The sequence below is a fragment of the Trachurus trachurus genome, assembly GCF_905171665.1.
Source record: "Trachurus trachurus genome assembly, chromosome: 17".
NCBI classification, from domain to species: domain Eukaryota; kingdom Metazoa; phylum Chordata; class Actinopteri; order Carangiformes; family Carangidae; genus Trachurus; species Trachurus trachurus.
This window is the reverse complement of record NC_139900.1, coordinates 5191503-5216578: the sequence shown is the minus strand read 5'-3', so window position 1 is coordinate 5216578 and position 25076 is coordinate 5191503. Positions and strand designations below refer to the sequence as shown.

Here is a 25076-nt window from a genome sequence, read left to right as displayed (position 1 = left end):
AACTCCAGCAAACTCGGACTGTTCATGTATGCACATATGTGGTCAATGCAGCCCTCTTCGTCATCTTTGTTCAATCTTTGTTCAGCTGAGTCTTTGTCAGGTGTCTGTGGAATTCCGGCTGCAAGCTGAAACAAGTCATCAGCAGAAAGGCTAAACAGTCTCTTCTTTAGAGTCCAAACCAGCTTCTTTCTCTCGTCGTCCGCCATTGTGAACACACGTCAGATGCCGTCGGCCCTCGAATTCCCTCTCTCTGACTGCAGTCAGACGTCTTGGATTCTTGCAGCCCCTGGCTCTGATGATGGGTCCCACACTGGTCCACGAGTTCAGGAATCACTGGATCAACGATGTCCTCCCACTACGGGTGTCGCCGATCCCGGAACGAGCCCCCACAAATCTGTAACAGGTCCCAGGCAGAGTACCTGTCCACAGATAAGGTTCCTGTAAAACAGGATAAAGAATGAGACAGGCGACAGTTTGCTTCTGTTCAGTGCAGCTTCGCTCAGTCGAATTTTACTTATCAATTTGCAAATATATTTTCCATACTCAAATGTCAAGTAACAGTACGACATCCATAATATCAGAAACAAACCCAAAATACTGTACATACAGGCTGGTTACAGTATAAACCTCCTATTTCCAAATAAAACACACATTTACCTGTTCTTCATAAAGAATAACCCTGAGTTCAGTGGACAACTGCATTAATACATCCGCATTCAGTCAGTTAACTGAGTTATTATGTAGTTCACAACTACTGAAAATAATACCATGAAATATAAAATGTACAGGACCTCACATGTTCCCTTATTTAATCTCACTAATAGTGCAAATAAAAGAAGAAACTAGCATATTGCTCTGACTGTTGATTCAAAATAAATGCCTGAGCTGAAGGCTTGAGCTGAAGACATGCAAGGTTTTAACATATTTTAACTGGTTACAACATAGACAAAATATATGTATATCGCTCTATAACTATCACATTTAATTTATTCACGCAGGTAACAAAATACTGTACCCAAGATAATAGTTTTTAACTCAAAATGAAATGTGCTGGAGCCAGAAACTACGACATGGTTTGGTCACAACAGAAAGAAAAAGTAAACAGCGGCGCCATCTTGAGTCGTCCGCGATACACCGAGAACTATAAGTTCTGCCACTGGTTCACAAACCCATTTAAACACATTCAATAGCCTTACAAAATCGACCTACTATCATACTGAGATGTAAAGCAATAATGTGGGTGTTTATGTATGTTTTGAAACATCACCGACCTGTAAAACAGGATAAAGAATGAGACAGGCGACAGTTTGCTTCTGTTCAGTGCAGCTTCGCTCAGTCGAATGAGGAAGTAAACAAGAGTCCGCTCAGAAGATGAGTCCAAGGGGGGAAGCAAATCGCCACACTGCCTCCTACTGGTAACACTGAGTAACTCTCTAGCTTTCACTCTTATGAGATAAAAGAGGTAATTATTGAGCATTTTGACCCAAATTAACACATTTCTTCCACAGAAATAATCATTTCAAAATAAAACAAATAAAATTACATAAAATGTGACCTTCCATTTCATGAGCGTCACATTACCCACAATGTTATTGAAGGGATAGTTCACTGAAAATTGACATTTCACTCATTATCTACTCTCCTTCATGTCGACTAAGGGGTCGGAGAAGTCGGCGCAGCACTGCATGTCCATATGACAATTACGAACGGAGCTCACTTTTCTTCGTCCAAAGAGACACACTAAAAAACATCCAAATACCTCCATAGTGCTCGTCTGTAATGTCCCTCTTGTATTGAAGCCTCGACATGAGAAATCGTTCCGAAAAAAATTAAATAAGTCTATATTTTAAGCTTGTTTGTAGCGGAAGCTCCCAGTGTTGCTCTGCCGAAATCTTGCGCGATTTGCGAAGCCGTGAAGTGGGTGTCAGTGCAAATTGCGCGAGATCTGCACTGACACAGGCAAAGCAGTGAACTGAGACACTGGGAGCTTCCGCTACAAACAAGCTTAAAACATAGACTTATTTAATTTTTTTTGGAACAATTTCTCATGTCGGGGCTTCTATACAAGGGGGACATTACAGACGATTTATACACACGTTTTTTGGTGTGTCTTTTTGGACGAAGAAAAGTGAGCCCCGTTCGCAACCGCCATATGGACATGCAGTGCTGCACGGAGCCCCGCTGTAACTCAGAGAAGCCGCGGATAACTCTGAAACTTCTCCCAGCCCTTAGTCGACATGAGGGTGAGTAGATAATGAGTGAAATTTCAATTTTGAGTGACCTATTCCTCTAAAATCACTTTGTTAAACTATTCAACCCCTTGGTGGTGAACTTGGAGACTGCATGTACACCCAGCCCCCAGCCCTCACAGCACTGTGGTCTCTGACTGCAGGATGGATTGGGTGCGTGAGTTGCGGTGAGACTGCACCATGTGCTCGGAGCCGTTCCGGGAGGCGAAGGTGCCGCTGAAGTGATGATCTCTGCCCAGACGGCAGTTCAGGTACATGCTGCGCCACTTCCTCTTCAGCTCGCCCTGAACCTGCAACAACACGGACACAAACAGACGGACAGATATGAGGAGAGTAACTTCTCTCTCTAATCCCCCCCCCCCATTACCATCAATGGTTCCCAAGTGGAAACGGTAGAGAGCTACAAGATATCTGGGCACGGTCATTGACAAGGACTTGAGCCACATCCTCAACATATCTGCCATCTGTAAAAAGGGCCTGCAAATTAGACTCAATTTCTTGCACAAACACTTTTTATTGAATCAATTTTAACCTTCTTTTTGGTCTCGTGACTTAACAGTGCAGAAAAAAAAATGGATGCAAGGCATTGTCAAAGTAGCAAGTAAAATAATTGGCACTCAGCAGCTTTCTTTGGCTGACATCTACGAGGGTCAAGTCCTGAAAAAGGCACAGGAATGTCGTTATTGTTTGTTATTTGTCGCCCTACACTGCCAAACAGATTTCCTGTTGTGGGACAATAAAAATGACTCTGACTCTCTGACTGTTTTAAAACCTCAGTAAATAAAATGTTTTATATTCTTTGGCAGCGGACGATGTGTTTAATGTCTCTGCTTTATTTTGAGTTATGATACAAAGTCATAACTAAGCAGATTGGATTGGTTGGTCTTCTATTGGATCGACAGAGAAGTCGCCTTGCATCTGATCCCAGAACAGCTTTCTGGCCCATAGAAGATCATTGTGCAATTTACTGCCCTCTTGTGGTGGCAGCAAGGTATCGACTCGTACTTTGTATCTGTTGTTCCAGCGATAAAACCTGAACAATCAAAGGATATTTAGTGGTTGATCAGCAATAACTCCATCCATCCGTCCATCCGTCCATCCATCCATCCGTCAGTCCGTCCGTCCTTCCGTCCGTCCATCCATCCATCCATCCGTCCGTCCGCCCATCCATCAGTCCATCCATCCATCCGTCCGTCCATCAGTCCGTCCATCGATCCATCAGTCCATCCATCCATCCATCCATCGATCCATCAGTCCGTCCATCCATCAGTCCGTCCATCCATCCGTCCGTCCATCCATCTATTCATCCATCCATCCATCCATCCATCCATCAGTCCGTCCATCCGTCCGTCCATCGATCCATCAGTCCATCCATCCATCCATCCATCCATCCATCAGTCCGTCCATCCGTCCGTCCATCCATCCATCCGTCCGTCCGCCCATCCATCAGTCCATCCATCCATCCATCCATCCATCCATCCATCCATCCATCCATCCATCCATCCATCCATCCATCCATCCATCCGTCCACCCATCCATCCATCCATCCATCCATCCATCCATCCATCCATAATCCTCCATTCACCCGGGGTCATGTTGCCGTGGCAGCAGGCTGAGCAGGATGCTGCAGAAGTCCATCTCCTCCCGGGGATCGACGTTCCCAGGACAGATGGGATCTATAATCCCTCCAGCGGGATCCTGATCAGATACCAGAACCACCAAGCTCCTTTTTCCCTTCCTTCTCTCCTTCCTTCCTTCCCTTCATCCTTACTTCTTCTTCCTTCCTCTTTTGATCCAATTGACCTGATCTGTTCCCTATACCTCTATCTTTCTTTCCTTCCTTCTTTCCCTTCTTCCTTCCTTGAACAAATCTGTTCCCTCCCTCCATCTTTCTTTCCTTCCCTTTTCCCCTTCCTTCTTTCCACAATCCTTTTTCCCTTCCTTAACTTCCTTCCCTTCGTCCTTACTTCTTCCTTACTTTTTGACCCAATTGACCCAATCTGTTCCCTCCCTCCATCTTTCTTTCCTTCCTTTTTCCTTTCCTTCTTTCCCACAGTCCTTTTTCCCTCCCTTAACTTCCTTCCCTTCATCCTTACTTCTTCCTTCCTTTTTGACCCAATTGACCCAATCTGTTCCCTCCCTCCTTCTATCTTTCCTTCCGTTTTCCCTTCCTTCTTTCCTCCCATCTTTCCATTTGTCCTTCCTTACTTCTTTCCCTTCGTCATTCCTTCCTTCCTTGACCCAGGAGGACAACAGTTAAGTTCTGAGATCGGTTACGATATATTGCAGCTTTATATGTACATGAGGACGTGTAAACCTGCAAACTCTGTGCAAGTTTGACACATAACAACCAATGAAATTAAACTCATCATTTATTTATAAAGCACATTTAAATCAACCTAAAGTTCTGTCTATGTGTAGAGTGAGACAGACAGGGAAGAGTTTTTGTGTGGCTTTCTGTTTTTACTTGTTTCATCAGGTTCATCTGGTCAAATGAGGATAATGAGATTTATTAGAACTGATAGGAGGATAAAGTTTCCTGGTGTTTAAACAAATATTATGGCCTGTCATCCGCTGTGTTGGCAATGCTGTTATGGATATTTGAATAATATAATTTTTTTAAATAAGAAAAAAAAAATCATAATGATAAAATTAGGACACACACATACACACACAGAGATCACATTTTTTTTTTTTTTAGCTCCAACTAAAACAAATTGCCAATATAATTCACTGCTTATCAAATGTTTCCACTAAAGACAACACTGAAATGAAGCTTTGCATTTTTAAATAAGCATGTTATCAGCCGAGTGCAGACAAATTCATGGGAATATTTTAAAAGCTTTTTCTTTTTTTTTTTGCCTCTCCAAAATAAAAATAGTAAACAGGAAATGATGTTTGGTATTTATGGATGTGCGACATGTATTTATGTCATTTCATTTCACATAAGAGCTCTTACCTCACTGTTCAGGAAACAGTAGAGGATGGCCACAACCAGACCCTGAGAAACACAACGACACAGTGACGTTAACAAAGAGAACAACGATAATAAAAGATATAATAGAGATGGAGATGTGGCTGAGTAACGAGACAGCACCTGAAAGGATCCGAGAGCCAGGTCGAAAAATATCTTATAATCTTCTGCGATGGATTCGCTGAGACAGACGAAGACCACGTAGTGAATCCCGAACAGAGGGATCAGCAACAGAGTGGATTTGGCCAATCTCCTGAGAGGAAAACACAAATGAACAGTGTTGTGTTTGTGTTTATTGTCAGAATCATTTAACTTCAGTGCTATGTGGTTCAGCAGGTTGTCTTGAGATATAAAAGAAGTCTGAGTGGAAAAAAAGTTCATTCTCGATTTCGGCAAAAGCGTCTTATTAAAATAGTTCAAAATCACAACTCTGAGCTTTGCTGATTGCATCTTTCAGACTCTTATCTTGCTAATGAAGATTGTAAGGAGCAGTTGAAAGCTGTGAAAACATAGCAAGTGGGCACTGAATAAAGATTATTATTTTATCAAAAAGTCTGGAAATTGAATCTTGATTATGGCCCTGAAAGCATCAAAAACTATCCACCATTTAATGAGGTCTTTATTGTAGCTTACTAATGCATGAATTAAAGTTAACATTTGGAGGTGAGAGCGACTTTCAGTCTAGATAAAAGATGTTAGAAAAACCCAAATGTTTGAAATCACTCTGAATGATTAAAAAGATTTTAAAGCTCCATAAAGGTAGATGTTTGTGTTAAAGCTCCATACAGTATAAAGGTAGATGTCCATGTGTAGTATGATTATAAAGCAGCTCTAGGTTCTATATTAATACTGTGAACGTATCAAAGCCTCAGTCCACAGAGAAATGCACACAGCCTGTATTCAGAAACTGAGCCTTAAAACCAGCCATCAGGACTTCCTGTCATTTTGTGATGTCACAACAAAGCCCCACCCCCTCACCACCTGGACACGCCATCCATCCAAGTCCAACAACTTTGCAGGATTTGGTTTCTCTGAGTGTTTCATTCTGAAATCTGCTCTGTTTGTATTGGATCGCACAGAAAACAATCAGCCAATCAGAAGAGAGGCTCAGAGCCTCCTCCTCTCTTCTAATTGGCTGACACCAACCTGGTGTTACTGGAGCTCCAGAGAGAAGCTGAGAGAGGAAATGGAAAACTACACAGAGATGGTTTTTAGATCTTCTCCTGGGTCAAGAAACTAATTAAGCCTACCCAACCTGATTGAAAACAAAGATGGAGTCTCAGTTTATGAAGAAGGACTGAATATTTTTTCTTTAGCTTCTCTAACTTTCTGCTTGGCTGTGGGAAAGTGGATATTTTTTAAAACTGGATACATGTGTGGTGCTGTTGTAGGACGGTACAACCTTCCCTCCCTCTCTCCCAGTATCACTCTCCAGCTGTCGACTCAGCTCAGACTTACACCACAACTCCACCACAGCGACACCGAGTCTTTGCTTACATTAACGGGAGCTTCGGCGGTGGAGCGAACCGGGTTTATCCGAGCTTTTCATCACCTCTCGACCCCCGAGTCTCGGATTCCCGCGGCCGCAAAAACACAAGAGCACCTGACAACTCGGCACAGCTCAGCTCCTTCCACTGGAGGGTAAAATTGCCTGGAGATTAAACACACCGCCTCTGACTGGGCAAAGACTCAAATAGAGGCTGAATTGTGCAGGAATGTGCTGCTCCATAGAGGCATAAAGGTTTCCACCCCCCCATCACCCCATCATCCCCCATCCTCCACCCTCCACTTCATAAAGGCTGCATCATGAAACGCTGTCTTGTTGAATGAGTGTTAGCGTCACTCTTATCTCTCCAGACAGCAAACACAGAGGGGATAAAAAAAATGTTCTGGGTGTCTCAGATTATCAGTATTTTATATTTTGAGGCATTTAGCTGGCTCTCTTATCTGCAGCCGCTCACACTGACCCAAGCTGATGCGCCGTTTGCTTAATAACACATGAATGTTGAGACTTCCCGTGAACTTCTTTGAACTTTTGCATATCCACAAGGCTTAAAAAAAAAAAGCCTGGTGTGTTTTTCACGCTGTTTAGACCGCATCAAATCCTGCAGATACCTGTATTGTGATTGGTCGTTGCCGCCGACATCCGGACACCTCAGCTTCTGAACCAGGATCCGGATGATGCTGATGAAAAAGATGAAGTTCACCTGGGGGACAGGGAGAGGAAAAACTTGATCACACTTTATCACAGGAGACAAAAAGAAAAAAAAACTCACGGGAGTAATTTTATTTTTGATGTATTGGTCACTTGAGGTAAAAACTCATTAAATAAGTCGAGTGAAAAGTCTGATTCTATACTGCAGCTTTGGTTTCTTTTCATCACATTTCATCCGAATGCATCACATAGAATAAAAATCCCTGTATTAATGATGTTAATTCATTTATGATTGTTAAACATATTTATTTTTTTCATGGTAATAATATACATAATATACAGACAAATGTTATTTCAATATATAACACATTAAAATAACATACATAACTCATGTTTAACTTCTGTATGCTACATGCAGATCTATATGCTATTGCTAATTTATGTCCTTTTTATTTTCTCATGTCAAATTATATCTCATAAAGACTATTCTCCCGTTCTTGGAAAGTGGTCCAAGACTTTTGTGTACAATATCAACATAACTGGCCAGCCTGACTGAGATTGGACACATGTTTATGTAAGGTACATCGGTGCCATGTCATAATTCCGACATCCGAAAGAGTCCGAAAATTACCCATTATTCCAAAATCTCAGTGTTTCAACATCTCGTTCCGTCCATATTAAACGCATTGTTCCGACGTCCCGTTGTTCCAAAATCTATAAGTGTTTCGAACCCTAACCCTAACCATCCATATATGATACCAGCGAAAACCTGTGCCCATGCACGTTGTATATCAGACAACGTTATTGTCCCTAACCCTAACCGTAACCCACATCCCATAACCCGCTGGGGGTCGGTCAGCACCACGGAGAGCTCCCCAAACAACCTGGACCCCAGTGCGTCACTTATGCACAACTTGCACCAGAGTTAATAACAGGAGGTCATGGTAATCACATTTCGGAACAACGGGACGCCAGATCATTGAGATTCCGGATGTCGGGATTATGAGTGGGCTCTGATACATCTACATTATAAGCATACTAATTAGACCAACCTGAACTCGGGCCAAAATTATATATTGTAAACTAAAAAGAATGGCTTCTACACGGTTCTCATGCACATCCAGTCTGATAAGGTATTTCATTCAAGTTTCATCACGTTGGTGGAGTAGATTTGATCTTTTCTTTTGGCTGGGTTCGTGGGGCGCATGACGTCTGTCCGACTACCAATTTCTCCCACTTCCCATTTCTCCGACCATACATTTCTTTATTTTTGCGTCCATTAGTCTGACCTCCCATTACTCCGACTTAAGTAACCCTAACCCTAAACCTAACCGTAACACTGTAGAATAACCCAGATTAATGGGTAGTCAGAGAATTGAGCGGTCGCACTTTTGGGCGGTCGGACTGACGTATGCTCCCTGGGTTCGTTTTGATTACAGGTTGAGAATGAATGCTGGTGGGTCGAGCTGGGCCGGTTTTAAAATCATATTTACATACCGTTGTTATATGGGAATTCAATATGACTACAGGTGTAAATAGTTCAGTGTAGTTTAGTGACATTATCTCACATGGTTTTGGGGGCATTAGCTACCAATGCAGATGTTTTAGGGCGGATCTCTGAACTTTGCGTTATCACGCAGCACTGATTTAGAACGATGTGTATTTTCCTGCAGGTGTTGTAACTTCATGACTCAGCGTTTGAGACGAGCTTTCAGCGACCAGGAGTCTAGAAATAGAGGATAAAGAGGATAAAGTGAAGGGTCGCTGGTGAAGCCCGTCATAATGAGCTGTTTTTCATTTCACGGTAACTCACCTGGAACCTGAGTCAAAATACCAAATGAAAAACTGCTAGTATCTTTTTTTTTGAATGTGTAGTCTAGGAGGAGCACCACCACCTCATATGTTTCGTAATAAATTAAATTTACACGTCTGGCAGCGGTAAAAAATAAACTCACTTCTCACGTAAAGACCTTCATCTGCTTTTAAGAGCAGCGACCCCCTGCTGAGACCTTTAAAGGTTGAAACGGCTTACGTAAGTCAGCGGGAGAGCGGGAATACACTCAGCAGGAGATCCTGTGAAGTTAATACCTTGAGACGTGGGGTGCCAGCACATTATGTCGCCGTTACTGATGCTAAAACGAATGCTCACTGATGCCTGTAGATCTGTTTAACTATTTACTGTGTTTTTTAAAAGGTTTTAAAGTTGAAAGGGTTGTGAATTAAAATTAAAACTCTTTAATGAGCTGCGAGTGTTTCAACAGGTAAAAAATACCTTATAGTCAAATATAGGTGTGCATCCTCTTTGAATATACCAGACGTTAATAAGCAGATGACAGATGGAAATATTGGAAATGAAATTTACCAACTTTAAAATTGCACCCGAATGCCCCTTAAGTAAAACTCGGTGCTTTGTTGATTGCACATCAATTGCGGCGACAAAACATGTCTGATGTGTTGATTGTGCTGCTGAGATGAAAAATCTTTACGGGTGTACAAAGGCCATATGTTCAGCACAGAAAGTAAATAACAAGACGAGATGAAGAGATATTAAAGTCTGACAGCTACAATTACATCAAATCAATGAAGAAACACAAAGCCATGAAATAGGTTCTCTGGAAATAAAAAGTTTTCTCTGTCGATATTGTCTTCTCACGGGATTGTCCTTCCGCCTGATGCTGTAAAATTAATATGACACTTTGTCGTCGGCATCTGTATCCTTTGTGTCGTCGTCTATCGTTTTGATCTGGATGCGCTTGAATGCTTTTTGAACCAACGTGCATACAAAACTCCGACAGACAAAGAGAGAATTAATGAACCTGAACCCACCATAATGGAGAATCCGATCGGTCCATTGATCACCCAGTTGGGTATGGGGTTGTCATTTCTCTCCCAGCATCTGAGGGAACCAGACACAACCATGAAGTGACATGTTTAAATATGTTTTTTTAATAAATAAACACAGCAGGAACAGGAAAAAGTGGAAGTGGTTGCAAGCTGATCGACAGTGTTTTCTAACAATGGAGTCAGGTCTTATACGCTTCAACATCTGGTGCCTCAAACCAAGGAGTTTGGTGTTTTGCAGAGATTCATAGTATCTCCTTCTTCTTGGATCCATTTATCCAAACACCCAGGAGCTCCAGCTCCTCCTGGACGATCCCTAGATGTTAATAATTGGACCCTCTTGCATGGTTTGAATTTGCACATACATTGTCTCCATGTTGGAGATCCTTGTAAACTGAAGGTGGTTTCCAGGAGGAATCTTTACCATTGGCTGAAACATGTTAATCCTACTTTAACCAACCAAACGTGGGAAATGGGAAGAAGATCAACTGGTTGATTCAGAGCTTCAATGTCAAACTCAGCTTCTTCTTCAGTCTGGTACAGCGTACAGTTCATTATGAAAGATGCTCCACAAATCTGCATCTAAAAATAAATAAATATCATCTTCTATTTGGGCCATTGGGGTAATAGCACAATAGACGTTGATACATTTTTCCCTCAATTAAGACCAAGCCTGACATGAAGTGGGATGTTTTATGGACTGGGTGGTCTATCCACCTTGACTTCTAAAGCTGTGACCAGACTGAATGGCAGCTCCAGCAACATAATGCAGGGTCATAGAGCTAACAAGCTGAACCCAAGGGGGGAGTTGTGAGTTCTACAAGTGAAGACCACTTCCGCGTTCAAAAAGCTGCAATCCCCTCGGCTTCCTCTGGGGGCTGGCTCCAGAAGGGAGCAACTCCAATTGAGCCCCATGTGAAAATAGCCGACTTTACAGCTTAAAAAAACATATTTACAGCCTGGTACATTCTATTTTCTTGGTCTCTTCCAATAGTTTCCACCTCCGTGAACACTGTGGGGGGGTTTTAGTATTGTTTAGGCTTCAAATTCGTGCATAAATTACGTTGAATGACAGGTTCACAGAGAGTTTACCGGCCGTTAATTGGTTGCTTTGAGTTCAGAGGGCGGGTTCTCAGCTGGCTAACCGCCACACCTTTCCAAATATGGCAAGTAGACTCCACTTAAAATCCAAGATGGCGCAGTTCAAACCCCCGTAGTAGCGGCACAAAACAGACTCCCCCAAACCAATGGGTGACGTCGGGTGCTACGTCCATTCTTTTTACAGTCTGGTTGAACCAGGATAAGGATTTGGTACAATGAAACTGTAGCCTATAAATAAAGTATTTTGGGATTTCTGATGAGACTGTACTAATGAGACTGTGGCAGTGGACGTTAGAAGAGGAGACCAGACCAGACCTAAACACTTAATAGTCCTTTCTCAGAGTCGGTCTGGAGCTTTAAACTGCACCTCATTGCCTTTATCTGCAGATGCTGTTTCAAAGTGATTTATTGGACTTTATGTTACGATTATTTATTTATTTATTTTTGCCAAACCAGTGTTGACAAGGTCAGGAGTGAACTTTCATTAACATTCTCCACGTGTTCCTCTCGCTGTGCAGCTGCACTGCTGCTCTGCTGCAGAGTCATTTTCTTTTTACAACACGCCCACTCAGTGCGACTCACTCAGTAATAAGCTGCAGTGTCAGCTGTAATAATGTGCAACTGATCCGCGGCGATGACGACTCAATGCAAATCCCACCGGCTGAATTATCCAATAAAGTGCTCTCTGACACGCGGGATGTTTGTCTTATTATTTCTGGAAACTGAGCGACGCTGGTGTGGTGTTGTACACACTGACGGACTCTGATCGATAAATGTAATAAAAGGACTTAAAGGGATAGTTCACCCAAAATTCAAATTTCACTCATTATCTACTCACCCTCATGTCAACTAAGAGCTGTGAGAATTTTCAGAGTCCTCCGTTCCTTCTCTGAGTTACGGGGGGGTCCGCGCAGCAGTATTTGTCCATATAATGGTTGTCAATGGACACCAACTTTCTTTGTCCAAAAAGACACACCAAAAAACATCCAAATACCTCCATAGTGCTCGTCTGTAATGTCCCTCTTGTCTTGAAGCCCCGACATGAGAAATTTTTCCGCCGGGTAGTGCAAATCACGCGAGATTGGCACTGACACAGGAAGAGCAGTGAACCGAGACACTGGGAGCTTCCGCTACGAACAAGCTTAAAATATAGACTTATTTAATTTTTTTCGGAACAATTTCTCATGTCGGGGCTTCAATACAAGAGGGACATTACATACGAGCAGCATGGAGGTATTTGGATGTTTTTTGGTGTGTCTTTTTGGACGAAGAAAGTTGGTGTCCATTGACAACCATTATATGGACAAATACTGCTGCACGGACCCCCCCGTAACTCAGAGAAGGAACGGAGGACTCTGAAAATTCTCACAGCTCTTAGTTGTCATGAGGGTGAGTAGATAATGAGTGAAATTTGAATTTTGGGTGAACTATCCCTTTAATGGAATATAAACAGATGCAGTCCCTGTTGAATACCAGTGTACGCCACTCTCCGCTATGACTGAAGCTCCCATAATGAACAGAATGCATGGCTCTCTCCTCAGAGATCCATTAATTAAACTTGAATTAGAATGTCAAGACGGGACGCGGTGTTCAGCGAGTGAACGCGACGCGAAGGATGTGATGCATATGTCCACAAATATCAAATCTGAATCACATTTTCATGTTGATGAGTGATTATCTCTCACCCGGTGTCCTCCAGATAAATCCTCGTCATCGCCCACACAGAGACAAACACAGTGGGGATCCCTGTGGACAGAGGATATCGATATGATATAGTTAAATCATCATCTATTGATTTATATTCAGATCTGACACAACAGATGTTTGTGTTCGTCTTTTGCAACATGTGGTTTTGGACAACAAGACATGTTTCAAATGAATGTGTACAAGTGTTTGATTAACCCTAGAACACTAACATTAAAAATAGTAACATCATCACTAACGCCGGGTATTTTTTACCCGATATAATATACCCATAAAAAAAAATTCTCATCAAAGTATATTAAAATACAACAATACATGGAAAATTGAAGTACACTTCCTTTATTTTCCACTATACAATGTTTCACAAAATGAAAAAAAGGTATCATGGAGGACCCTATAAAAAAATGTCCAAAATTTGTGATTTCTTTTTGCTTTTTTAACAAAAACTTCCTAAAAAAAACAACTAATGGAGCTGGGGACTTGTCCTTCAGACCACCCACTTGTGGAACATTTGAGCCTTATTTGGTGGAGTAAAAAGAAGAAAGAAAAATTTTCAGCATCACCAAAAATGGTCGCCAGATTTAGAATACATAAACATTAACGTCGGATGAAATCCACCCGAACATGTGCCTGCTGAAAAAACTAGGGATGGGAGCAGGGTAACATGCCTACCTTCAATGACGTCACTGAGCAGTATGAAGCTACCCAGGGACCCATGAAACTCAGACAACAGCAACATAATTAAATTATGAAACAATAATTTCACGGGTGAAAATCACCCTACGTTAGTGTTCTAGGGTTATAGGACAATTGTGTGCAGAGTGCTGCGACCGCGCACCCCAGCCGATGAACATGTAGACGATGAAGTGTCTGTTCTCGGAGAAGATGACGACGAGCAGCGTGTGGAGGTACAGACCCTCCACCAGCAGCCAGAAGAAGTTGGCCATGATGAAGTACTGGAAGAAGACCAGGCTGGCTTTACATCCCACCTGAGAACAAGAACAAAAGGCAGCTAAAGGTCAGAGATATAATGAGCAGGTTGTAGACTCACTCGGTATCTAAATCCTGAACGTTTGAATGTTGAATGTCAAAAATTCTGTAACGGCTTTATCACCGACACAAAATTAACCTTTAAGTCACTTCCTCAACATCTTATTATTTGTCTTTGCACAGCTGTATGTAACTGCAGCGTTGAACCAAACTCCTATATCCACACACACACACAGAAACTCTCACACACACTCTCTCTCTGGATTAATCAGGCAATTATGCTAATCGCTGTGATAGGTTACACTTTATATACTCTAATTTTTCCACCAGGGCAGTCGGTGGGTGCACCGGGAGGACAAGCTTTAATTTGCAGAGATCACAACAATACAAGCAGTGAACAGATAAGAGAATAAAGGTCAGAGCGCCCCGACAGTTATTCCTGTAATTATTACAGAGACGTTTCCACTTCAAGATGAGAGGAACGTTCAACAAAAAAAAAAAGAAAAGGAGAGAGAAAGGATCAAATGTCAGAGCTTTAGAGCATCAAAAGTTTTAGCTCGTAACAAAAGCTGTCAAGTGTCAAGAGCCGATGATTGTTGAGATTTTCAGTCCTGTGTGATTTTTGTTAAGTCTTTATTGGACGTCAGGAGGAGATAAAAGAAAGAAAAACTATCGAGGTTGATGTCTTAACCCCTCGTTACCCACCCTCCCTCCCTCTGAACCGATATCTCAATTATTATCAGGCTGATTTTTTAGGATCTAATCTGTGTTTTTCTCAAATTAAAGCAGCTGGATTTGTTACATTGGCTATGATACATCAGCTGTTAGCTCGTCTCTCCAAACAAACAGAACTGCGTCACTTCTAAATAAGATTATGAGATTTGCTGTCGGATTAATTAAAGTTGGGATGAATCCACTGATATTTTAATCAACATGTCCACAAAAGCCTCTTAAACCACAACAGAGTCCATCCATCTCTCTGTAGGCTGTTTGCTAATTGCTACATAGCTAACATTAGCATTAGTTTAAGTCTTGTAAAGCGCTTCGGCCGCTGAAGGTTGTAAAACGTGCTCTGAGCAGCTACAGACTGGATGCTACAGTGACTCGGTATCAGAAAATGATGAGGCGGCATGATTAGCCTGGAGCTAATGGGTTAGCATGCTAACTTCTAGTGGGAGAAAAGAAGTGAAACTGAAGGAAAACGAAAGAGTTGATTAAGGGTTTGATGAAAATAACAAAAGCTGTTATTGACAATAGCAAAACGTACAGATATACTGTGATTAGCATGTTTCAGGCACTTTAATGTGGCTAATTATCTTCCTAGCTCGTCTTATGTAACTGTGCGTTCCAAAAGCTTCCAAAGAGGCAAAGTCACCCGAGGATGCACTACAGATAAGACAGCTTTTTGACGCTTTGGAAGCTTTTGGTGTGAACGTACAGTAACATGTTCATAGTTGATTGTTTTGAACACACTGACCACCCATCCTGCAGATGTTTAGACCTTTTTTATATTATTTTAATCTCCTCTGCTGTGACTAGAGCTCCTAACCCACATTTTAATGATTATTTAATGTATTCTGCTGATTTTGAGATATTTGCTTATTTTGTGAAAGAAAAAAGTGTTTTTTTTATTATTATTTTTGAAGCCTCTGAAATAACCGTGCTGATACATCTCTGGTACGTTGTGCACTGCCAATCTTAATGAGTGGAGGAATTTCCCATTTCCCCTGAATTAGCCACTCTATAGTGACTCCAGCTGGATGAGATGTGATGTCGGTAAATGAGCTGTCACAGCAGATGGTTTTTGCCCGTTTTTATCACATTGATGACGCTGATTGATGTTTGCAAAACTTTCATGCAAATAAGAAAAAAAAAAAGTGACGTCTCATCTTCACAAAAACCTCATTTACATTTTCAATTTCAGCTTCACACTCGAGCCGCCTCAGCTCTGTGACAGTTGTGCTGTTAACGCTCGAGTGTGTCGCTCGCTCGTTCGCACGCTCTGTTCATTCGTTTGTTCGTCGGAGGGGGATCAGTGTGGACAGAGGTCGAGACCTCACCAGTGACGGCTGGCTGGAGCACTGCGAGGTCCGGTTGAAGAGGATGTCGTCTTTCACCAGCACGGCCACGGCTCTCAGGATGAAGGAGAAGAAGAGGTTGAGGTGGATGTAGTTCCTGGTGCAGTGCAGCTTCCTGCACAGATGATGGAGGATTAGCTTTAGAGTAATTAGCATCAATGAAATGAAACAAAAAAACATGTGGAGTTGAAGTTTTTAGATCGTTGAATTTTAATCATCATGTTTTGTCTAACAAAGCTCATGATGGATAAATCTGAAACCAAACACTTTTTCATCAAATGAAGGAGATCAGAGCTCTTCCTCTCTGTGGTGTCCCAATCTGACCTCAGTGTAAAACACACTGGGTTTTGTCCCTCTGCTGGTTATACTGGTGCATTTACCCGCATATTAAAGAGTGTGTTTCAAACTGTGCCACGGGTCCTTTAAAGGGACAACGAGGAGTTTTGGAAAAGCGAAGCGTTTTCACACTACATTTATGAGCCTCCGCGCGCACCGTAAAATTCTTTTGGCCCGGCGCAAGACGGACTCATGTTTTCATTCATCAAGACTTAAAGTCAGAGGTTCAAAGAGGTTCACATACCGTCGTAGTTCCCACCATAAACGGCGATTCAGCTGCGTTATTCTCATGACTCGTTGCGAAACCGAAAGTAAAAAACGCTGGTCGGCTCGACCAGCATCTCCGCCACCACTAATAATAACAAAATAACGATAGAGATAGAACGATATATTTATCGAAAATGGGCCCATTAACAAGTGTGGGTAGCGGAGATTCATCCACATTAACGTGAGACTTTTTTATAACCGAATAGAAACTCCTCGTTGTCCCTTTAACCTCACAGTTGTGGAGCGTATAATGAATTTAAATTTTAATGATGTTTAAAGGGATAGTAGCATTTTTTTTTAAAAGTGGGGTTGTATGATCTACAAATAGCCCCTAAGTACTTTAATTGATTAAAACGCCAGCCCATAGCCCTGCCCAGAGATTTACAACATACATTGTTGTGAATGGACCCAAAGAAATAGACTATTTTCGCGGCCTAAAAGAGGTTTTACCTGAAAAAAAAAACACAGTTTCATTGTTTTCATTGGGTCTGTTCACAACACTTTATGTTGTAAATCTCTGGGCAGGGCTATGGGCTGGCGTTGCTAACGGGAGGAGTGCAGGGAGTCTTCTACTGCAATTAAAGTATACTTAGGGGCTATTTGTAGATCATAGAACCCCACTTTAAAAAAATGCTACTATCCCTTTAATGATCTTCAACTGTGTGTTAACTGTTTTCATTGAAATGCTTCCATGAATTAACGTCACGTTAAAGCTTGGAAAATAGAGACAGTTACTCACAACTTGTACAGCTGATGTACATACTATATAATATGATAATGGACTCTTTTCATATTGCACCTTTCTTAGTTACAAGGTGATTGTGCAGATAAAAGAAATTTAAGAGAAAACAGTGACAAACCACACAACCAAAGAAAAATAGAAGGAAAAGTATAAATCCTGTGACCCAAGGTGTTTTTTTAATCAACATACTGTATGTGCAGTGTGTGTGAGTGTGTTCGAAACACTCAGTCAGTATTAGATAAATATCTGTTGGTTGGTCACAGTAAAAATCTAACTTTTATCCAAACTGACTCTTCCTGAGAGTCAACAGCACATTATCATCATCTTTATTTTGTCATTGTTCAGTGTTTTAACATTAAAGATAAACTCAAAAAGAGACAAACGAACAAATGAAAACATATTTGTTTAAGAAAGCTCTCTGCAAAATGTTAGTACACTTTTCATTGTCTTTTTTATTAACTCTGTCTGGTGTCTCTTTTTAATAAAGTTTGAACTGTAGTACTTTGAGATTGCTTAAATATGAAGTGCATTACAAATAAAATGTATTATTATTATATCACAGTAGCTGATATTAACACAAGCAGAGCTGAAGACTTCCCTGAATGATAAAAACAAAATGCAGACCATGCACATTACATTTTTGGTTGTGGCCATGTTGTGTTGAATGTTTCCTCAGCTCTGCAGCTCTGTGGCCTCATTGAGATGAATGAGACAGTCCTGTTACTTTTTTTTGTTTTTTTTAGCATCTCTCTCTTTCTCTTTCTCTTCTTTTTTTTTGTTTTTTTGCCTGTGACTCCAGAGACTTCTGGAGCTTTTAGCTGCACCTCCCTGTCTTCCTGAGCTGAGAAAAAACCTCTAAGCACTCTGGGCCACATTAAATGCATGAGTCGTGCTTTATAATAAATGTGTTCAGCTTCTAGTGAAGCTACTAAAAAACTTTTCTTTACAGTCGCTTCTCCAAATCCACAGGGAGACTCCGGCACTGGTTGGAGCGTGTTATAAATACTGTACTGTATGTGCTCGTTAAAGAGCAGATATAATGAGCCTTCACTCAGGGATAAGAGCTGAGAAAACTAGAAAAGATGAATACAGTATGTACAAGTTTGATACAAGATACAAGTGGTGTCGAGCAGCTTGTATTTAAATATAAGAGGATTTACCATCATCAAACACATGTACACTGAGAAAGAGAGAAAAAAAAACTTTAAAGTCGGGATTTTTATTATTTTTTTTATTTTCTGCTCCGACTCAAATGTGCTGAATTAAATGAGCCCTTAGCAACATTTTTTCATGTCTTTTGAATAAAATATCTTTTCACAGATATGTGGTTTCTGCATATTTACCACATTAAGTTCAAAGGTTCCACTGCTGTGGTCAAACCTCCCGTGGCTTTTTACAGCTAATCCCAACAGCAAACAAATTAACATAATTCAAATTAACAAAACCAAGGGAGCTAAAAAAAAAAGAGAGAGATGTGTCTAATTGCAGTGCTTGTTCATTTCAAATCTAATTAAACCAACAGCTTTCTCTCTGACTCTGACATGTCAGTCAGCACATGGAGATAAAAAAAAACAAGAAAAAAAACACCAGAAATGAACCGAGCTTGAAATTTCCACCAGCCGCTCTGCTTCTGTAACTGATATTAGTTTTATTCTTCTCACCTGAACAGACAGAGGATGGCGCTGCCGGTGGTGAGGGCGATCAGAGACAGGCTGTGACCCAGAGTGTACAACGTCTGCACCACCACGTAGAAGACCAGCTGCAAACACACACACACACACACACAGTTACAGGTGACATCGCATATGACAAATATGTCCCTATATAGCGATTGTTGCTGTATATGTCAAATCAAATAAACCAAATAAACTTTATTTGTCCCGGGAGGGAAATTTGTCTTGGAACATAATACAGCTGCTTTGTGATGTAAAACATACATACACAATACATACATTACAGTAGCAACACTGGCACACATATCCAAGAGAGAGAAGAGAAAAAAAGTGCAATAAATAGTTTAAAATACTCATAAAACAAGTTGTCACCTATACACGCATAAATCCTCTAGATATATAAGATACAAGTTATAAATACTAAAATTTGTAGATGCATATTGACAATATCGATATAATATATAGAGTATATCAATTTAAAAACATGCAAATGTATTACCAAAAGCAAACATAAAAGATTAAAAGAAAAAAGATTATATATGCTTTTATACTCTGTGTTTTTCCTTTTGGTTTCCTTCTTAATGTCAACATGTATTTACATTCTGGGAAACTGTTCTCAGGCTTTTGAATGCACCGTTTATGAGATCAACATATATTGACAAGCTTTGAGGTGGATATGTAGATTTATATTTCTACAGCACATAAACATAGAATTGATCTAATATCTAATAGTTTCCATGTATAATTTTTACATATGAATATTTTCATTTGTTATGTAGAGGCTTCGTAAATGTATGTCATATATTAAAATGCAACATCATGTCCCTTGAAATATGAAGTCCCAGTTTTCACCACAGTTCATATAATAATAATGATATCACACTTGTTTTCACTGCTTACATTGATGTTTATCATGCTCTGCACTTAATCCAGCATTAAACATGTATATATGCTAATTTCAGCTGCCATGGCGACGACACGGAGTGAGTCACAGCGAGTCTGATGATGCATTTCTCTATGATCTTATTGGATTCTGCATTTTATTCATTAGTATCATGATTAAAATGAGTGTTATTATTTATTATTACTGTTTACAGGTGCAGCAGGAGGCAGCAACATGAGCCAGAGAGGGCGAGAGAGCATTGCAGCTATAAGAGAAAGAGAGAGAGAGAGAGAAGTGAGCACAATGGGCAATTGAGTTGTGTTGTTCGTGACCCAAAATAAGTGAAGAGGAGGAAACTGCAGTTACACAACAGCGACGAGCCGAACGCATGAACACACAGCAGATGTTTGATTTCATAATTGTGAGACGGTCCATGATGTGAGGACAGAGACACAGACATCTACACATTTACTCACTCACGGATGAAGCTTGTTACACAAATCTGGACTTTTCATTGATAAATAAATATCAATGAAATATTTTATTTGCCAAAAATTGCACCAATCACAGGGTTTTTTTTCCCTCTCTCACACAAACTACTGTTATTTTAAGTTAGAAATGATCATTCCAGTTAAATCTGTCATTGTCACGTTGTTCATGGTGGTTGTTTCAACACCGTCCCCAGAGCCTCGCTGCCAGCTCGGCTACACACTCAAATAATAAAGACTATTACTGTAATGAACTGTCTGCACTTTGTGTGACCCTCCGTCCAGTCAAGTGTGGTGCAACATGTCACCAGTAATTAACCAAGTCAGAGTCTCTTTTATACTGAGGCTGCATTCAGACCTGTGGCTTGTTTGCTCTGCTCTGATTCAGCGGCTAAAACGATACAATTGTTTAGCTTTTTTTTTATTTTGGGTCGTTTGTGTTCACACGGTAGCAGTCCCAAAGTTGTAAACTAATGCCATGCGCGAGCCAACTCTCATTGGTCAGGAGGAGGAGGAGGAGGAGGAGGAGAAAAAAACAATAACCATGGAATAGAGGTCTCAACGGGCCTGAAAGTTACACCCCGACCCGACATGATCAGAGTCATTTGTATTGTATATTTTCAGTCCAAAACCAATCAGAACTCAGCAAAAAAAAAAGGAAGCTGACTCAAGTCTCAGCCTGAACTGGTGCGTCCAGTCGGCCCGGCCCATTGAGAACATTAACAGCATGTTGAGTTGGTTCCTGAGTCAATTATGTTCTCACTGCAAACAAACCGCTCCAGTGGGCTGAGATCGGACGACCCGCCTTTTATTCTGTGTCCGAGCACAATGGCTGCGTTCACATCTGAACCAAATGAAGGGATCTTTGGGGTTAAACACTCCATGTGTCATAACAGCTGCTCCAAACGAGCCAGGTCTGAATACACCCTAACAAAAAAATTAACAAAATAAAAAATGTATTAAATTTTTTATGGTGTGAAAGCATCAATCACACTCAGGTGCGCACTAAATCAAGCGGAACAAGACCTCCAAAAAGGGGTGGTCTTGGTCCAAATAATCAAACTAGCGGTGTAAGACAGCTAGTTCGGTGCAAACCTGGACCAACTCAGGTCTATCGGTGTATAATACGCACCTTTTTTCATTGAAAAGTGGGGTGTGTCTACACTTGATGTAATGTAAAAGGCTGCCCACACTAAGAATAGCAACTATTTGAATGAATCTCACTGAACTACAGTGTTTCCCCTTAATTAACCATAATTAAAGCAGAAGTAAGCGATCCGGTCATTTTGGCTAACTTCCTGTCAGCCGATGGAGTTAGCAGTCCCCGCCCTCGTCCCTACGTCACCACATTCACGCGCATCCCTTGGCTGCACACACTGAGAGGACCGCCCCTTTATGCCGTTCTCTCTCCTCATTGGATAAAGGTTGTAGGATACAAGGAAAGTTTTCTCCTCGGCTTACAGCAGAGCAGAGTGACTGACAGACCCGTGTTTCAGACCAAACACTCTATATAAGTGATTGCTGTCGGAAGATATAACTATTTAAAGGACCAACGAGGAGTTTCTCCATCGGCAGAACAAAAAATTCCGCAACAATAAAAATGTGGATGAATCTATATTACCCACACTTGTTAATGGGCCCATTTTCGATAAATATATCGTTTTGTCTCGACCAGCAAACCAGCGTTTCTTTACTTTCGGTTTCGCGGCGAGTCATGAGAATAACGCCGCCGAATCGCCGTTTATGGTCAGAACTACGACGGTATGTGATCGTCTTCGAACCTCTGACTTTAATTCTTGATGAATGAAAACATGAGTCTGTTTTGCGGCGGTCAAAGAATTTCACGGTGCGCGGAGACTCATAAATGTAGTGTGAAAACGCTTCGCTTTTCCAAAACTCCTCGTTGTCCCTTTAAGACTTATATTACAGTAACACAAACATTCCGCTTACTTCTGCTTTAACGCTTTGATAGTAAAGTGACCTGAGATAAGTCGGTGCTATATTATGAATAAAATTGACTTAAACATCTGGATGTATGTCACCTTTGACCGGTGAGTATCTCCCTCCCTTACCTGGACAGTGTACTGTGTGTGTGTACAGCAGCCACCTCAGTACTGTGTGTTTACTGTGGGTGAAGTCAGTCAGTGGCCTCTTGATGCTCTGAGCTGATTCTCTCATGCACCAACACACTGAAGCTCCCTTTGTGCCACTCAGCAGCAGTGGGCGGAGCCTCCTTCATCATTTTGAATAAAAATACATTTTCTCGCCAAAAGCAATAATTTATCCAGCAAATTCGATTTCAGAGCAGAGAAGAGACTCGTCAATCACAAAAAAACAAAACAAAACAGGATCTAAATACCACTGAGACACATTCACACTGAGGTTTGACTGAACTGATTTAAAAATATGTTTGATTTCATGTGCACACGTGAGCAATGAAAAGGATGGAGAGAAGAAGAGAGAAAAAAAAGCAGGAGCAGCTGATTCCTCCTCTTTTTGAAAGTTTCCTTTTAATCTTAATCAGGGCATAAAATATGTGTCTCTTGTGTTTCGGTGCAGATGTGATGCAACAGGAGCGTTTTTTTTTTTTTTTTTTTTGCTCTGAATGAAGGTTTGCATCAGATCCGAGCACGAGGCTCATTATACGGCGAGTGTGTGAGGGACGATCGAGACAGAGAGAGAGAGAGAGAGAGAGAGAGAGAGAGAGAGAAAGTGTTGTGTTGGTGAGAAAAGTTTTGTTTCTGGCACCAAGAGCTGAACGGCAGATAATTTCCTGTTAGGAGCAGAAACAAAGAGATTGATATCTGCCAATAACCCCCACCCCCCCACCCCTCCCTCTCTCACTTTGAGAGTGTGTGTGTGTCCTGTTATCTCTTTTTGCCAGAAAAAGACGTTATGTGTTTGATTTCCTCCTTTGTCGCTTTGGGTTGAGGTTAGAAAATTAAAGTGTTCTTGTTTTGACGAGAGGCTGAAAACTCAGGTTTATACCAGTTTAAATGTTCAGCTAACAGACTGATTTAACCTGAACCTGAACGCAGCCTCATCAGGTCACAATGAATGAGAATAAAACATGCATCTCTTCATTACGATCTCCTTTGAGTTATAAGAGACTTGGTAAATTAGTTCCCTCCATATACTGTAAATCTGACTCGAGTTGTAGGAGGATCTACGAAAGGAAGGAAGGAAAGAAAGATGGAGGGAGGGAACAGATTCCTTTAAGGAAGGAAGAAGGAGGGGAGGAAAAAAGAATGCTGGAAAGAAAGAAGGGAAAAAGGAAGGAAAGAAATATGCAGGGAGAGAACAGATTTGTCCAAGGAAGGAAGAAGAAGGAAGGGAAAAAGGAAGGAAAGAAAGATGGAGGGAGGGAACAGATCAGGTCAATTCAAAAGAGGAAGGAAGACGAAGTAAAGACAAAGGGAACGAACGAACGAACGAAGGAAAGGAAAAAGAATTGAAGGAAGGGAAAAAGGAGAGAAAGATATGAGGAGGGAGGGAACAGATTGAGCCAAAAAGGAAGGAAGGAAGGAAGGAAGGAAGGAAGGAAGGAAGGAAGGAAGGAAGGAAGGAAGGAAGGAAGGAAGGAAGGAAGGAAGGAAGGAAGGAAGGAAGGACAAAGGGAAAAAGGAAGGAAAGATTGAAGGAGGGAGGGAACAGATTGGGTCAAAAGGAAGGAAGGGAGGGAGGGAAAAAGGATTGTGGAAAGAAAGAAGGGAAAAAGGAAGGAAAGAAATATGCAGGGAGAGAACAGATTTGTTCAAGGAAGGAAGAAGAAGGAAGGGAAAACGAATGGAAAGAAGGATGGAGGGAGGGAACAGATCAGGTCAATTGGATCAAAAGAGGAAGGAAGAAGAAGTAAAGTCAAAGGGAAGGAACGAACGAACGAAGGAAAGGAAAAACGATTGTGGAAGGAAGGGCGAAAGGAAGGAAGGGAGAAAGGAAGGAAAGAAGGAAGAATGGAGGAAAGGAACAGATTGGATCAATTTTACCTACAGTAGAAGGGCAACAGGAGGGTTAAAGGCCTCAGTGTTGAGGCTCCAGCTGTTGACCTCTGGTACGAGTTGGTCCAGATGTGGAGAAGTAGCATCAGACCATTATGTTGTACATATGGGTCAGATTTCGGCCGTGGAAACAAATGTAAACATGAGGTAAAAGAAAATAAGAATGTGGCCAAGTTTGCCTTTGACTTTAATTTGGCTTTAATCTGTAAAATGCTTTGAGATGATCTTTGTCGCTTTATGAATGAGACTGAATTGACACGACTTTAGGAAGCAGAGTCTGTTGAAACAAAGACAGAGACTCATCATCTGTCTGTTCCTCGGTCCTGTAGTTCAGCTCCGGTGGTGAGTTTGTGGCCTGTTAGACGTCTTTAAAATTCAGTCCCACCTTCTAAAACCAACAGTCACCAACAGTTCAAAAACACCTTGTCGGCTGCTTCCAGATGAAAGTTCGACGTTTTGCCTCTTTTTAACTGAGCGGCTGAAAAACGATAAAGACGGACATTGGCGTTCCTTTACAAGACGGAGCTGCTTTGATTCCAAGTCCGACTCCTTCAGACGTTACAGTGCTGCCGACCCACCTTCAGATGAACTGTGGCT

The 25076-nt window shown here is 41.3% G+C and overlaps 1 protein-coding gene across 1 annotated transcript in view; it reads right to left on the bottom strand.

Annotated features, from left to right (window-relative positions):
• Positions 1 to 2365: 2365 nt before the first annotated feature.
• The window catches only part of LOC311001066 (vasoactive intestinal polypeptide receptor 2-like), a gene marked incomplete at both ends in the record, with an annotated part of 80632 nt that continues 57921 nt past the window's right edge, over positions 2366 to 25076 (bottom strand). Inside the window, 9 exons of the mRNA XM_083992032.1 lie at positions 2366 to 2539; positions 5209 to 5250; positions 5347 to 5476; positions 7339 to 7430; positions 10205 to 10274; positions 13006 to 13066; positions 13863 to 14013; positions 16075 to 16207; positions 19099 to 19196. Coding sequence (XP_083848158.1) covers positions 2366 to 2539; positions 5209 to 5250; positions 5347 to 5476; positions 7339 to 7430; positions 10205 to 10274; positions 13006 to 13066; positions 13863 to 14013; positions 16075 to 16207; positions 19099 to 19196 — 951 coding nt within the window. The remainder of the gene's footprint in view (positions 2540 to 5208; positions 5251 to 5346; positions 5477 to 7338; positions 7431 to 10204; positions 10275 to 13005; positions 13067 to 13862; positions 14014 to 16074; positions 16208 to 19098; positions 19197 to 25076) is intronic.